This window comes from Malania oleifera, chromosome 7 (genome assembly GCF_029873635.1).
Source record: "Malania oleifera isolate guangnan ecotype guangnan chromosome 7, ASM2987363v1, whole genome shotgun sequence".
NCBI lineage: Eukaryota > Viridiplantae > Streptophyta > Magnoliopsida > Santalales > Ximeniaceae > Malania > Malania oleifera.
The window spans coordinates 4,777,165-4,794,675 of record NC_080423.1 but is presented as its reverse complement, the minus strand read 5'-3'; the positions used below and the strand labels follow the sequence as shown (position 1 = coordinate 4,794,675).

At 37.3% G+C, this 17,511-nt stretch overlaps 1 protein-coding gene across 1 annotated transcript; it reads left to right on the top strand.

Moving 5' to 3' along the window:
- Positions 1 to 239: 239 nt before the first annotated feature.
- Positions 240 to 16,328, top strand: LOC131160652 (GLABRA2 expression modulator). The gene is made up of 4 exons (XM_058116504.1): positions 240 to 955; positions 1,098 to 1,199; positions 2,120 to 2,391; positions 15,757 to 16,328. The coding sequence occupies exons 1-4, from the start codon at positions 667 to 669 to the stop codon at positions 15,943 to 15,945; spliced, it is 852 nt and encodes a 283-aa protein (XP_057972487.1). The 5' UTR covers positions 240 to 666; the 3' UTR covers positions 15,946 to 16,328.
- Positions 16,329 to 17,511: the final 1,183 nt, after the last annotated feature.

Genomic DNA, 17,511 nt, shown 5'->3' with positions numbered 1-17,511 from the left:
TATTTATCCTTATACGAGTTAGTTAGCAAATTTTAGGTTTTATTCGATTGATATCTATCAACCCATTAATAACTAATATCAAAATCTAAAAGTAATTTTATATGCCGCCTATGCTTATTAAGCATTATCCCAATTTATATAAGCTTAATTGGCCAAAACCTAACTCCACACTCTCAATTTTCATATTCATATCACTTATGTAGCTTTGAGTTTGTCTCATATAGATTATTTAATTTGAATAGCTATAAATTCATCACTTCATTTATAATTTATGGATCAATAATTCACTTAATTGGCCAGCCAATCTATTTCAAATTTGAAGTTTGAGAGGTCTTTCTAAAAATAACCTCAAACCTCATGGGCAAATTGAAATTAACCAGAAAACATCAGCGTCTCCACCGCGTAGAACGTAGAGAGAGAGAGAGAGAGAGAGAGAGAGAGAGAGGGGGAGATATGTTTTACGGAGGAGCCAATCGGAGCCGGTCAAAGACGTCAACATCTTTGTTCTTGCCAATCACCATGGCTTCGTAGGTCGTGATCCTTCCTGCCCGTGTCCTCCTGCGTTCTCACCCATTGCCCTCGCTAATTTCAACAAGCATTATCAGATTTTTCACTTCCAATCGCAGCTTTTGATTCTCCGCGGGATCCGAAACGCCGCCACCGGTGATGGAACAACCTGTCGAAGACCAGCCCAGCACGAAGAAATCGGAGTCGGAGCCGTCTCCGGGTCAGGACCCGCAGCCGATGAAATCGGAGTCGGAATCTCGGCCTTTGGAAGATTCTACGACCCGTCCGGCAGCGGCGGCTAAAAAAACGGTGCGGTGGAGCACCGAATTGGTGACGGAGTCTCCTTCTACGCCCATATACGCTTCTTCTTATCCTGCTTCCAATGGTGGATCAAACCCTTACGTCGCTCCGTATGCGACCACTTCCTCCCCCTCATCATCCTTCAAAAGTTAGTATCCCTCTCTCTCTCTTCCGCCCGCTTTTTTTCTAAAAAAAATTGTTTGATTGAATGAATGCTAGATTAATTGACGAACGTTTTTGCAAAAAAGGTATTGAGAGATCGGTTTTTTGTTTCTCTTTGGAATAATCAGATACGATGGATTCAGTTCGGAATGTGTTGGGGAGATGGGGAAAGAAGGTTGGGGAAGCGACGAAGAAGGCTGAGGACCTGGCTGGAAACACTTGGCAGCACTGTAAGTTTCCAACGATTTGCGGGAAATGTGAATCGTTGTTTCTTTGTTTGAACACCGTAGTATGCTATTTGATCACATAATTATACGCCACAAAGAGCTTTATCATTCATCTTTGTTGGGTGTCTCTGTGGCAGCTAGCTGTTACGGGCATCTGGATGAATTTGGATGAGGAGCTGATAGTGCTATGGTTTCAAGTGTTTGGAAATTTAAAAAGCCTGATTGAAACTCAGGTTCCTATCAACGTTAGATGCAACAACTAAATGAATTATAACACAACAAAAAAAAAAAAAAATGCCGCGAAACTCAGGTTCCTATCAACGTTAGGTGCAACAACTAAATGAACTATAACACACCAAAAAAAAAAAATTGCCGTGAAACTCAGGTTCCTGTACCTGCTGATGTGTTCTTGTAGATAATATCATTGAGGAAATTGCAATTTCTATTTGTGCTTTGAGCCCATGGTTGATGCCAAGAAAGGATGAATTATCTGACCCATCTAATTTGGAATAATAGTATTAGGGTGTGAGGGCTGGGGAGGGAAAAAGATCCCTTAGGTTATGTGTGAGGCATTAAGTCATTATTTATGACCAAAGCCACCAAAGATTTACATTAAATGGTTATACAAATTCTAAAACATTAATAATAATAATCTTATTTGATCATTTTCAAATTTAATATTAAATATAATTTTTTTTTTTCTTTCAAATTCAGTTGAGAGCCTCATTATGTCTTTTTCCCCCCTCCCCCAACCCAAAAGAAGTTTGCCGTTTTTTGCCTAGATTTATTATGGCTTGCTTTTCTTCTTCTTTTTTTCCCTTTTAATGCTTTTGATGGTCATATACTATGACAGGTTTTTCAACATCAGGTCATTTTTGATACATGAAATTGCTATATTGACTTGGATTTGTTTTTTAAATTAGTGAAAACGGGCCCCAGTTTTGCTGATGCTGCCATGGGAAGAATTGCACAAGGAACTAAGGTTTTAGCTGAAGGCGGTTATGAGAAGATCTTTCGTCAAAGTTTTGAGACTGTTCCGGAGGAGCTACTTCAGAATTCATATGCATGTTACTTGTCAACATCAGCTGGTCCAGTCATGGGAATCTTATATGTATCTACAGCAAAGCTTGCATTTTGTAGTGACAATCCTCTTTCTTATAAAGATGGCGATCGGACTGAATGGAGCTACTATAAGGTATATATCCTCAAGCCCTACTAGCATATGTATTTTTAATCAAAATGATTGTTGTGTGAAAGAATATGTGTAACTGTGAGATTTATTTATTTGTTCATTGCAAACTCGATGAGGTTCATTGCAGTCATTAGTGATGGTTCATTAGATGCTTCTCCTCTACTTGAGCCTTATTTAAATACATATTCTTTAAGCCATTGGGACCTTGTTCTGCACATCAACTTTATCATAATGGCCTTTTCAAATACCATAGTGTAAGCTCGAGATATCGATTCATAATTCTTGTGAGGAACTTCGAAAAAATTGGCCTGCCATTTGATGATGATTTCCTCCATTTGAGAGCAGCACAAGTAAGGTTGAATTCTTCAAGAAGTGAAGTTATGAAGAATTTTCTGGATGTTCACTACCATTTTTATCTGAGCTGGCACAGTGATGAAAATTTGGCATCTTTGGTATGACATAAAATCAATCTCAGCATGATAAGATTCCACAAACCTGTAACACTCCTGGCTTAATCTTTACCCTATTCCACATGATTGTGTTTGTGTGATGCATGGTTATTTTTATGAGTAAGTTTTTGGGCCATTGTCTGGTGGGAATAGAAGTTCCTTGATCTCGTCCATTAATGATTGAGGCTCATGAAATTAGAGAAGTTAGAAAGGCTCTGGATTCCAGGGTTTAATTTACTCAAAGTTGAAAGTGAGGTTTTCTCTGCTTTTGGGCAGAAGGTGCTGTTGCTTCTTTGAGAATGATGTCTAATGATTCTAGACTGAATCTTGGCTCAACTTGTCAGATTTAGATCTTGAGCATCTGAAAGTGGTTCTTGTTCAGGTTGCTTTAGTGTTCTTTTTAGATCTCACCCAAATCCATATTCTTTATTCTTTGTTGGCAAAGTTCGTCAGTCATCTTCAACTCCAAATCAGACATTATTGTTTGTTACCCACATAAAATCCTGTGGTTTCTGTTGTATTGATTTCTATACTTATTTTCATCTTCAAGTAGATTTATTAAGAGAAGAAAAAAACACAAAAGATAGGACAAGGTGTTCTGGCCTAAAAAAGGGGAGAACAAAGCATCCTAGGAAAAAAAAAAGGTTACAACAAAGCAGCCCCTCCAATCAAATTGCTAATCGCCCAAGGTAATAGCACAAAAACACCAAAGGAGAAGGTCCAAAGTGAGGCTAAGAACACAACTCTATCTTAAAGCAAAAGAGGAGTCACATTTCTTTCTATTCATAACGCCAAACAAATGGCGAAACCCACACATCTCCATGAAGTTGTTTTCTTCTTTTTCTCTGACCTAGGGCAGGAAACAGGTAACTGGATGGATCATTTTGACCCAATTTGGAGACTGATTTCAAAGAATTTGTGTCTTTAGTTTATTTGTAGTTAGACTCATGAGTTTGTGGGGGTTTTTGTGTAATAGATGTGTCTTTTGCGGCTTTCACAATTCCTTGTATTTAGTCCTCCTACAAATTAGTATGTGGACATCATGTAGACAGTTTTGTGAATTTGTAATTGGAAATTAACATGTGTTTCCACCCACGCTGTTGCATCTTCTTCTTTCTCCTTCCCTCTTCTTCCTTTTTTTTCCTTCTTTGTCTTCCCTTTTTTCTTCTCTCTATTTATCGCCCTATTTTCTCCCTTGGCTGGAGTCGTTACTGCTGTTCTGCATCACACTCCTATGATCCATCACACTTCACTATGAACAATCACCGTCACTGTCATCACCATTGTTGTTGTAAACCAAAACAAGCTACAGCCACTTCAGTTCAATTCCATTGCTGCCAATATTGTTGCATATCAGACAAAATTTATCAGTTATAAGAAGCATTCAAGGAAAAATCAAAAGCCAGGAATAGTTCATTGGCAAGTTTTCAATAAAATTACTGCCGCTGCTCCTTGAACACCAATCTGTGGGCATCATTTTGTGAAACCAACACCAACAGAAAGACACCCTCTCTCCCCACTCCTGGCCTGGGTAAAAACCCATCCCCAAAATTCCGTCTCCATCTGATAAGGGCATGACAGCATGTGTTCCCACGCAATGGTGGAAGCCGTTGGCCCTTCAAAAACCCCAATCTGGTGGACTAAACAACAAGGTCTTCAGAAGGAGAAGATATGGTGAGATCAGGATATGGGATGGGATGGAGCAAGCTACGCGACAAACAATTTGCAGCAGTATCTACATCTAAAACATTTTTGATTTGAAGCAGGTAGACAAAGATAGTGGCTGATAACCATGGTTTTAAATCGCGGTAGCGGGTAGCGTAACGTAACGGTAACAGGTGTAACGGGAAGCGGGAGTAGCGGGTGTTACATAACGGGAAGCGGGTGTAACGGCCGTGAATTTTTTTGAAGCACGCACAACCTTGTGCATATTAGCGTACTTGCATGTTTTAAGCTTTTGGCCATTCTTAGAAAGGGTTTTAGTGTATTTTGGACCCTTTAGTTCGAGTAACTAAGTTATTTGGTAAGGGCAACAAGTTTACATTTTTTTAAACCATCATTGATAGAAAATTACGTGTGTGTGCGTATTTATACTTCTCATTGTTCTTATCTGTGATAAATTCTTATGTGTGCTAAATGAATTAACAAAATAAAATACATTATACACTCCATTAATCTATTAGACACATAAGACATACGAATAATATAAATATAAAATAGTTAGAAAAGAAAAAAGGTTGAAGTTGAAAAATAAAGAACATAAATATCACATTACTAATATTATTAAAAAAAAAATTCCTAATAAGTTAGTATTTTGAAATTGTTAATTAATGCATCTATTGTCAGTATTTAAAGAAAAAGTAAATTTTGTATCATTGTCATCCTCATTATAATTTTTCCCCCTCTTGCCATTTGGTATATTAAGAATGATATATGAAAGAGAGAGAAAAAGTGAGAAGAAAAAATAAAAAATAAAATTTTTTTTTGGTGTAACAGTTCTGTAGCGGTTACGTAACGGCCGTAGCGGCCTTTACGTAACGGTTGCGGTCCGTAACGGCCGCTACGGCCGTGATTTTTCTTCCCACCGATTTCGCGGTGTGTAACGGTATCGGTAACCCAAAAAACCTTTACGTAACGGCGTTACGTAACGGTCGCGGCCTTTATTTAAAACCATGCTGATAACACCAATAGGTTTTACCATTTGGCTACTCTTGCTGCATGTCATTTCTTTATAATTGGGGATGCAGTGTAGGTTTCCACTTAGATAAAGGAGGATATGCAACGGAATCATCCAAGGCTACCTCGACCCTTTGGTTTGAGAAGTTTGCTAGTGGAGTTGTGCATGAGAAGTCATGGGTAAAAGCTATCATGCTATTACCCCTTCAAAGATCCCGAAGAGCTGTGGAATAAATTCTAAGGTTCAACTGGCAGTCAAGTGCTTTGGATGTTAGGGTTTTGGCATCAAGTTGCACAATGTGCCAACTAGGTAATGGCCATTGTAACAAAAAGAGGATGATATCTCCCAATTAATTGAAGCTGATACAAATGTTCCAGGTGACTCATAAGAAGATGGCAACATGGGATATTCCTCATTGTTTGACCTAACCTCTCATCTCACAAGGTTGAAAGAAATGAAGATCGGAGAAGAACCAACATTTTTGACACTCGGATGATTTATCATAAGTAGCTTTGTACTTTGATTATTGATTTTGGTTGTCGTGCATATGTAGTTTTTTTGAAGGTTTGGTCACATCTTGATCCACATGAGAATACAAACTTGAAAGTCCATGACCATTACTTGTTAACCTTCAGGATTGGCTTGATTATAGATATATCCTTCCTCTTATGATTTGCCGCATTCTTTTGTGGCATTTGTGGTTGGCTGATTGGAGGAGGAAGAATGCTGCTTAAGAAAATTCATATACCTACTCCATTGACAAGGAGAGATACAACTATACAAGTTGATGCCATCTCAAGCTCTTTTGCTAACCAAACTGAAGCACCCCATTGGTTCCTTTTATATGGAGCACAGAGATTCCTTTCATGGTGATGGGCTTTATTGGTGTTTTACCCTAATTGGTGAAGTTGAGTTCTTCTTGGAAGGAGGGAATTGATGGAGGATAGGAGGTGGTAATTGAACGAATCATTTTGACCCTATTTTGAGTAGATTCCAAAGAAGAGGGTTGAGACATTGTTGGATCCTAAACTCAAATGTGATTAGTTAGTAGTTATTATGTATGTTTAGTTTATTTGTATTTAGGCTTATGTGTATATGGGGTTTATTTGTATTAAATGTGTCTTTTTAGGGGTCTATTTGTAATTTCTTTGTCTTTCCTATAAATTGGGTGTGGACATCATGCAAAGACAGTTTTGTGAATTTGAAATTGGAAGTTAAATGTGTGTTTCTTTCCACTCCCTTGTATCTTCTTCCTCCTTTTTTCTTCCTTTCATCATTTTTCTTCTTCCCTTCTTTTAAGAAAGAAAGAAAGAAAAATCCTCACCTAGACCATCAAATTGGTATTATCCCCAGTACCCTTGCTACAATACAATGAAGAGAGTGGTGGCTTTATCCTCCTCTGGGACTGAACCATTGTGCGAAGACTGACACATTATGCACATGTTTGGACTATATACCTTGCAACGTCTTCTCACCTGTAACAGATTGTTTCCTTGATATGGAAACCTACTAAATGAGATGAATTAAATCTTTTATGAATCAAAGTCTAGGGTGAAGGCTTTAATGTTTGAAGAATTCTTCTGTCAAATGATTCTCCTGAGAGAAAAGAGGGGCGGATGCTGTCAACAAAATGCACCAAGAAGATTTACAAGTTCGTTTTCTGTATTTTCACATGTGCCTGGAATGAAGAGTAAAGGGCGAAAAAACCTCCACTAGATGAGCTGACTTCTTTACTTCCTCTATAATTCAAATTTCTAAAGAAATGAAAATCGCAAGGATCAGAATCCGCACCCAGAGATTAGAAAGAAGAAACAAAGCATTATGGAGAAACGAGTCTATGAAGTTGAGGAGAAAAAACACACAGGGGAGCATTCCCAAACCCACATATCTGCCCAGAGATGAACTGGAAAGCCATCCCCAATTTTATAATAAATAGACAGGAAAATAAATGGGAAATCTTAGAAATAAACTTCCAAGGGTGCATAATAATTGTTTTTCTTGGTAAGAGGTTGACTGTCACATAATTCTTGTTTTTCTTGAGATCCATAATAGTTGGTTTAGCTTGGGCATTTGATTTGTTTATTGTATAATACAATGCTTATTAGGAAAATTATCCATGTTTGAAAGGAGAGGAATTTATGGAAATAATGATTTTGGTTTTTGGCAAGCCAAGTTACAGGATTTTTTTAGGATAAAGTTCTCAAAATTTTGAAGATTTGATACACATGTGAATGATTGATTCTCAAGCACCTGGCAGCCAAACAAGGGTTAGCACCATTTATCTGAGCAAGGTCAGTTTGCCCCACTACTTAGAAGATTGCCACCTGTTAATGGCTTGATGGAATTTGAGCAGCATGGAGATTGTTGGATTGGGCTGAAATTTTATTTTTTTCAATTAGGGCAAAATACACTTATTGGCCTTGATTTTTACAAAAAGATGTGGATCTCTCATGAGTTTTCAAAAGGGTTTGTACCACTTTGCTCTTGTGACCAGTTGGTCATGGGTTCCAGTCCAAGGAAACAGCCACTTTGCATAAAAAGCAGGGGTGAGGCTGCATATACTGTGATGACCCTCTCCCTCCCTCGCAAAGCTGGGAGTCTTGTGGCCCAAGGATTCCCTTTTATACTCTCCCTAACTTAAAGTTTTAAGATCACTTACTAACCCTTGGTCAATGTGCTGTTGGGACTTGACCAAAATGTTATAGCACCACAGTATAATTATTCAAAATGGCATTTTGATAGTAATATATAAAAATTAAAAAACATTTAAAAGCATTAAATAACATTACTCCAAATCATGTTCCCAAATTAAATTCTAATGAATAGAACTTTGTCATCCTTGGATCCTCCTCTGGCAACTGCATGAATCACCTGCAACTCCCTCCCGTTCAACACTAAAGGCTGCTTTACAAAGAAAATGACAAGTCAAGAGAGGGAGGAAGGAGCTATGCAAATCTTGCTTTGTTGTTGTTATATTCTCCACCATGGGTAACCACGACCATTCCCAATGACAACCAACTCCTCTTCTTTTATTTTATTTCTTTTTTCCTCTTCTCCTCCATTTATGACTAACCTCGTCACTTTGACAATTTAAATTTTGCCTCTCTGAAATTGAGTTTTCACATTTAAAACTTTGGAGGCTAATGTGTCTAATTACACCTTTTCAATTTAATTTTAATTATTTTCCAAGGTATTAGGTGCTAGTGATGTTTTGAGGGATCATTTATGCCTTCAAACCCCAAGTGTTACAAAACCAATGGACAACTTTACCTTTGACTACTTTCATATCTGTTTCAGTCCATTAACTTGGTTATCTTTCTATGAATTTTTCTACAGCTTCAACCAAGGGGGATTTAAGACGCAGTACTTGGGGTTGATGATTAGATAGACTGATATAAGTGGAATCATGTGGATGGTTTATGGATGTAAATGATAGTAGCTTGAAGTTTTGGTTTGGTAGCTATAGGAGTTTTTGGTGGAGGCAGAACAAGGGTTTGAGGGGCTGGTTCAGGGTGTCAGTTTGATGTTTGGATGTTTCTGTATTTGCATGTTTAGATACAGTGTCTGCCTGGCTGGGGATTGAGTGCAAACAAATTGCATTTCAAGTGGTGAATGGTGGGTTTGGTGGGGTACAAATTTAGAAGAAGAATATGGAGTACGGTGTCGTCACTAACACAGCAGCGGTGACGGTACACCTATTTGGCACACAGAAAAAAATCCTCACCCCCTCCTAGCTCTCCGTTTTGATTCTTTTAAACAACAGCAACAGACAACAAACCAAGCCTTAAGTCCAACTAGGTGGGGTCGGCTACATGCATCCTTTCTGCCAATTTATACAATGGTGGGCAATTTCCTTTGACAATTTAAGGGGTTTTAAATCCTTAGTCATTGTCTCATTCCAAGTTATTTTTGGCATACCCCTACTCCTTGTACCACTAACAGTACTCCTCTTCACGGTTTTGATTCTCTAAAATATTCTAAAAATAATGAAGGAAGATTAACAATAGACTCCATGGCTGCACGGGATAATGAGGGAAAAAATGTCAAGACAAAATTTTCACACCATTTACTTTTGTCATGGGGGTGTAATGTTTGGAAAGTGAAGGGAAGTTTTCATCTATTTGACAGCTTTCAAAGGGGTTAGTGTATTTTTCCATTTTAAGTATTATGATAGAAAACAAACTAAGAAAGCATTGACATAGCTGGTGAGCAAATCACTAATGTAGTTGTTATAGAAAATTTAAAATGGCACCATATGTGGGATTTTATTGCGTCCAACACTGGGAGTGGTGCTTTCTCCACTCTTGGATAAAGCTTGGTTCTTGTCAAGGCGGGGCTTAGGGAGTGACTCTTGTTTCAGTTTTTTCTTTGGCATACATACTGACAATATTCACTTAACAAAGCTGATATGGTAATATGGAAGCGTGAGTAAGTAGCTATAATGGGACTACTTAATGTTTCACTCCTGCTCAGTTCATTGCTGACTAGGGTTGGCCTTAGATGAAATGCAAGTCATTGCATTTTCCATCAGCATAGCCTTGGTAGCTGGTGTATCAGATAAAATCTTTGTCTGTTGTATTTGATCCTTTTGCATTAATTCTGTATTTATATGGTGGCATTAATATAGTATATTTATATTTTTCTTGCCGATGGCATTAAGTACTTAGTCTTAACAGAACAACACAAGAACAGATTATATACGCAAAACAGTGATATGGGATGTCAGGAAAGATGACAGGAATGAATCTCAACCTTTACTGCTTTCCCACAAGTACAAAGGAATTCATCCCTCTATGACTATTTGCTTTGACAACTCCTTCGGTTACAAATACATAGTCTAATTACATATAAACATACATAATACATTTACATTTACACACACACACACACACACACACACACAAGTGAGAGCAGTTGACACCCAACTCCTACATTCTTGTGCTGTTGAACTGCCACCACTTGCTCTTGCTTTGGAGTCACAATCAAAGCCCACATGCTGATGGAGTTTAGGGCAAACCTTTAATACTCACAAGCTTCCTACTTCTCTCATTTGCTTTCATAGTAGTCAAAGGCAAAAGGCCAAGGTGAAATGAGGCACATAAGATACCTGAAGCCTGGGTGTGAGGTGAACACATGTGCGTCATGAAGGTGAGGCACAAATTTTTTATAATTGTCTGTAAAATGGTTTGTATAATGGATACTTGATTTTAAACACATTACCACTAATTTTGAATTTTTTAAAAATCAAAATATTTAATACTAGAACATCAATGAATATTATCACGCAATTTTCAGTAGTATGCGAGGTTCATGCCGTAAGTTCTGCAAAATAGAAGCAGAAATAAGCAGCAGGAAACAAAAAAAGGCAAAAGCAGCAGCAGAGCAGCTCTGACTGAGAAATTCCTGAAGACAGCACTCAGGGTTCATGCCATAATTCTGGATAACAGATTTAGAAAAGCAAAGAAAAAGAAATGTTTCTCGAAACAAAAACAGCTCAGTTTCCAAATAAAACAGCAAAAAATAAAAATAAAAATAAAAAAGAAAAAGAACACAAAAAATGGGGCTCAGAGCAGCTCTTTCCAAGAGGAGGAGAAGAAGAAAAAGAAGAAGAACAAGAAGAAGAAAAGAAGAAGACTGAGAGCTGCAGTGCAGAAAAAAAGGGGTGGGGGAAGGTGTCCTAGCAGCTCTAACTGTGAGTAGTGCAGGGCAGCGGCATGCTGACTTTCTGGGAGTTGAAAAACATTAGATGCAAGATAAAATAACATATTTTCTTGTGCTTTTCACCTTTTCTATCATACACAAATCAGGCAACATCAAAACGCCTCATGCCTTGGTGTGCCTCTTGAAGTTTGACTCACTTCTACCCCTGTTAGGCACAAGGCTCATCGCCTCAGCGCTCTTCGAGCCCGGGCACACCTTTGACTACTATGTTTACTCTTAAGGGTTTTTTCATGGGACATATTGAATAGGACTTGAAAAAGAGGCCTTTTATCCCATGCCGGCATGGGATAACGCTGGCTGGTCTCTCCCCACCGGCAGCTTTTCCCAGCTCACTGGATGCATTTTGCTGGCCACGTATATAGGCAGGAAAATTTTTTTTTTTTCAAACCATCCCCTTCCACTATTGCTCATCTTGAGAGAGCCACTGGCCAGTCTCTAGGCAGGGAAAAAAAATAAGGTTTTTCCAACCATCCCCTAATTATTGCTCATCTTGAGAGAGCCACTGACCAGTCTCTAGCAGGAAAAAAATAAGTTTTTTTCCGACCGTCTCCTCCCATTATTGCTCATCTTCAGAGAGCCACTGGGCAGTCTCTAGAGTGGTTGACCCTACACCCTTCATATTTTGGCACCTTTCCTCTTGAAAATTGATAAAAACATTTTTCCAATGCCAACAACATTCTTTTCAATGAGGCAATTCTCTGTCTCTCTCTCTTAAATGTGGTCAATCTCAGTTCCTGATCTGTATCCATAATCTCCTCTACTTGGGTCTATTTTCTCCTGTGCTTTGTTTTTCTTTAGTTATTCTGCTCTGGAATCTAATAATCCATGTGATGAATGCTGGTTTTGATTTCTTGGAAGTAATTTTTCAGATTATGTGAATTTCTTTTTTGAAAATTATGTGTTTTTCTTTATGTGATATATAGAGTTAAAGTAGGTTGGGTAAAATGGAGGAGTACTTCTATGTGTTGTATGATCGTAGAACACCCTAAAAATTTAAAGGAAAATTCATAGGACAGCATAAGATCATATGTGCTATATGGATGAAAATGTTGGACAGCTAAGAAACAACATATCAAAAAAAAAAAGAGTAAAAGTTGCTGAAATGAGAATGCTAGGTGGATTTAAATTAAGGAATGAATGTATGTGCAGTAAGTTAGGCATAGCATCTGAAGATAAGATGAGGAAGGGGCAGCTGAGATGGTACACCTGCAATGTAGGCCAAATAGTCTGTAGGAGGGGTGATCAAGTTACTGTTAATGGGTAGAGGAGACCTAAAATAACTTGGAATTAATTAATAAGGATATGAAAGCCCTCAAATTGTTTGAGGAAATTGCCCAACATCGTGTATTAGAAGAAAAGGATTCATGTAGCTGACTTCACCTTGTGGGACTTGAGGCTTAGTTTGTGGTTGTTTTGTTGTTTGTGTTGTCCTTTGTGTGTGCCAGATAATTCCTGTGCTTTGGAATTGCAGTTGAATTTTGTTTTGATGTTTGAAGATTCCCCAAGGAAATATGGTAGACACTATTTTTGGTATTATTTTGATCTATTTGGTTTATTTAAAAAGAAGTTATTCTTTCTTTTTTTTTTTTTTAAAAAAAAAAGGTTAATTTGAAATGTGGGGTTGGAACAATGATATTTGTAAAATGGGAGTAGCACCAAATGACAATATAGGATAACAATTATCCTATTACTGCAACATCTCATGCTTGTGCCCACGAAGGGTTATCACAAACTGAAGGAAACTGAAAAACCACATGCGAATCAAAGATTCTTGTTATGTCCCACACACGGCAAGGCTGTGCTGGCAGGCTACATTGCTCTCCCCTTCCATCTTTGTTTTAAGGAGCATTTTGTGTCATTTTGAAATTGACAGGAGGAAATATTCATATGATCAAGGAATCACAGTGGGCATAATTATTATACTGCAATTGGTTGGTGTAACCTATCAACTAGGCATTTGCACTTCATTTTCCTGTGTTGCAACTATGTCTAAGGCATGCTTTATCAGTCATTATATCGTCCCCAGTTCTCCGAATGTGCATCCCATCACACATGCACAGCCTACAAGCCTTGGCATGGGTCGCTGATGCCATGGTGCGACCATGTTGTTTTGACTGCCTTGGAGTTGGCATTTAATGCAGTGGCAGTGAGATATAGTGGTGGCATCCTAGTGGTGGTAATGTGGTGTTTATATGGCGCTGTGGTGATGGTGCAGTGGTGGTGGTGGTGGTGGAGTGGTGGCGACAAACAGCAGAGATATTGTGATCACCAAGTGTGCATTCATGGGCGCCATGGAAGAGGGTTCATGGTGGGAAGTAGGCATCAATTGATTGGCATTTTTCTTGAAAGCCCTTTGTGTTTTTTCAAACACATGTGCTCATTATATATATTTCCAAAAAATAAAAAACTTCATTTATTTTTTTATTAGATCTAATGTTTGGAATTGAAACACTTAAAATGTTATTGGAAAATTTGTGTTAATGTTGAAATCAGCAGCTTGAATGTTAAAAAGGTATTTTTTTTAATTATATGTGCACATATATAATCAATTAGTCACATAGTACGCGTAACAAGACTTTCTGATACTATGCATAACAAGACTTTCTGATGTAATACAGCGGGGAGGTGGCAGGAAAGAGAGAGAAAGAAGAAAAGGAATGGGAAGAAGTGAGGAGGAAGGAAGGAGGAGGAAAAGAGGGAAAGGAGAACAGATGCTGTACATGAGAAAAGAAAGAAGAGAGGGAAATTCTGTTTTGATTCAGAATGCCAACTAACTTGTTCCTCACAACTCCGTACTAACGTATCCACCATAAACCATACAATTAGTTACATAATTCACATGAACCTTTGAATAATAAAAAAATATACAAAACCAAGAAAGTGTTGAATTCAATTCTTCCATCTTAATTTCCAAACTGTGCCTCAATACATTTGCTGAATAGGCACAGTTTAATACTACATCCAGAAAGAGATGGGATTTTTTTTTTCTTTTTTTCTGAGTAAGATTACCATTTAAATAGAGATAGGATAAAATTTTAGAAGCCGAATTAGACAAAGTAGAATTGATGGAACAGGGGGTTTTACTTTTATTAAATCCCTTTGAGATTCATATTCATAAATTAAAAAAAGTAACTAGAACTCTGCCCGCCTTTAAGGATGGGGGGCCCTTTTTACTGAAATTGTGTGCTGACAGGTGGTCCTTGGAAGTGATTCCTTGCAGTACAAAATGATGTTATGGTGCTTTTTTTTTTCCCTGTCATGCATCTTTCTGCAGTTCTTAGGTTCATATTTGAATTTCATAGCACTGGGAAAGGACAGCTTTGGTCCCCGCAGAAGTCACTAGAAGGATGATGAAGGCTAAAAAGAGTTTGCTTTGAAGCTGTAGGAAAAGAAGCATGATGACGGTCCATTATTTCTCAAGAAGTAACGTGAGTCTAGGATGGCTGGCCTAGTTAATACTCGCACATCTACAACTTGAAGCTATTATAACCTACTTGATCTAATCTGCACCAATTTTGTTACCAGCTCTAAACTTGACCTTGACATTCTCCTTTTGCCCCAACGGGTAAAACTTTTTTTTTTTTCTCATTTCCTTCTTTGATGAAAGCACAGTTTGTGAGGAAAGCTGCATGTGTGATTTGGTAATGTGTTGCAAGGACACTTCCAAACATGTTAAATTCCCACTTTGAAAATGTTTTGAATTACAGTGCTCCCTTAGGATTCCATGTGGAGCTTAGAGTGCTCGCCGGTTGCAATTCATTAATTTTGTTCACCCTATGGCGTATAAATTCTGTAACATGAAAGTTGTTATTTGATGACAAAACATGATTAAGTTAAACAAAGCCGTGTGGATTTTGATGCTGTTAATAACATCTACTATTTGCTTAATTTAATTTTTTTCTATATTTAATTTTTATCTGCATGATTATGGAATATTTGTTTGTCAAATTTTTTACTATGTTTTGAATTTCCTGAATCAAGACCTAATGCTGGATTCAGATGCTTGACCTCTTCCCATTTTCGTCTTCTTCTTCTTCTTCTTATTATTATTATTATTATTATTATTCGGAGTGGAGGGGGTTGTGAGGGTGGTGGTGAAGAAACTTATGTTGCATTTGTATTGTTATTAGCTTGGAGTTATATAACATATAACATTTTATCTGTGCATGGTCTCCTATCCTCCTAGAATGGTAGTTTATCTATGTTTATTGGTCTGCTAATTTTCATCAAGTGCTTGTGGTAAGTTTTATTTCTGTCCGAGTATTTTTTAAGTAACCGAGCAGCTGTTTCTTTGATAAAGTAGTTCAACAAGATCAATAATATTTCTCATTACTTATATAGGATTTACAGGTTCATTTTTTTCTCTAATAAATGAATATATTGTTTTAGCCAGGTTTTAAGTAGATTTCCTCCCATTATTTGTTGGTTCTTTTTGTCTCATGTTGTTACAATAGTTGATTTGTTTTTAAAGTTGGCTGCAGTATGTACTAATACTTCCCTGCTTCTCTATCATGTGAATAGGTAATTGTACCATTACATCAGATTAAAGCAGTTAATCCTTCGTCAAGCAGAGCCAATCCTGCGGAAAAATACATCCAGCTTATCTCAGTTGATAATCATGAATTTTGGTACATGGGCTTCCTGAACTATGACAACGCTGTGAAATGCCTGCAGGAAGCTTTGCAAGCCAGCAAATCGCAATCCGTGTGATCTGCCCCTTCTGGATTCGAGCTTTCACCGGTGTTTTGGAACAACCTCTCTTCCCAACAGGGAAGAATATATATATTTTTTTTTAAATGAAAAAACAAGAAGAGATGTCTCTTTTCTTTTGGGGGCATCTGATGCCTATTTTCTTTAGAGGGTATTTCTCATTTATTTTTTCTGTGATAAGAATAGATGTTTCAGAAGTACCAAAAAAAAAAAAAAAACAAAGAATGTTTCATAAGTTTATTTTCTGGCATATTTCTTTTTGGTCAGGGAGGTGTTTATGTGAACTTTTGATTTCTTCCCTCTATATGGTAATTACCTTCATGTTTCTTCTATTATTTGCTTTGGCAGACATCTATATATGAATCTATGATTAATTTGGTTGATATTTACAGGGTACATTCTAATATCTTGCAATATTGCACATCCCTTCTTTTTCATCAACTTGATTTTCTTTCTGTAACAGATGTGCTGCAGGTATATAATAATTGTACGAGTCTGAAAGGCTGCACTAAATTATTGGAGCTTGTCCATAATAAGCTACAACATTCTTGCAAGATTATTTGGTATTTTTATTCTGTTGCTCTCTTGGCAATATGATGAAGAAACAAATGGCGACTATAATATCAATATTATCACCACTTCAGCTTTAATAAGAGAGGATCATGCTTTTAGTCGAAATACTCCCATACTAGTTGAAACAGATATATAACAGGAAGTCTGAAACTTCTTAACCCTTTGATTTAATCTTTTCTCTAAAGATAGGAATGAATAAAAACCTGAAAGTTCTTCTTTATAGGGATGATGCCAAAATATCAAGTTGGTTCATTCAGCTCTTATGTTCCCGACCTCTAAATCTCTGCGTACTTAATGATGCGATCATCGTAAAAATTGTTTCAATTGATATAATGATTATAGTTGGTTTTCAAATAGTTCCATCTTTCCTTTTTGTGATGTATAAATTTAGCTTTATTTTATTTTCATTCTTTTTGAGATTTTTTGGTCATTTATATAAAGAAGGGAGGTTTGTTTGAGGCGGCAGTGGGGTGGGATTAGTATTTTGCGACGAACATAAAATTAGTATTGTAAAGAAAAAAAAATGACCTAATAATTTTCTATCGCCATTAATTGTAGTATCATGAAGAAATGACTCTAGGGTTGCCATGGTCAACATATTATGGGTTTTAAAACTTAAGAAGCTCCCTTTAGGCTTTAGTCCTTTGGTTTATGGATTGTAAATTAAAAAATGTCAATAGCTGAGGTGACAGTGTGTGAAAGTGAAACTCCCTCGATTGAAAATTAGGTTCACCGACCCCTTCTTTTGCTTTTATGTTTGACACATTTCATGTTTTGGATTCTCAGTATCACTATCCTTCTTGTTGCTTTTGCAATCTTATGGTCATTGGAGAAGTTCTTTCCTATCCATCCATGTTCCACTTCCACCCACTGCCACAATATTGAAGAAGGCCCTACCTATAACTTTCTCCATTTCTTATTTAAAATTGAGTTAGTTGAATGCGGGTTTGGTGCGTGGTGGGTTCGAATAAGGGTTCGTATTGGTCAGTTTGA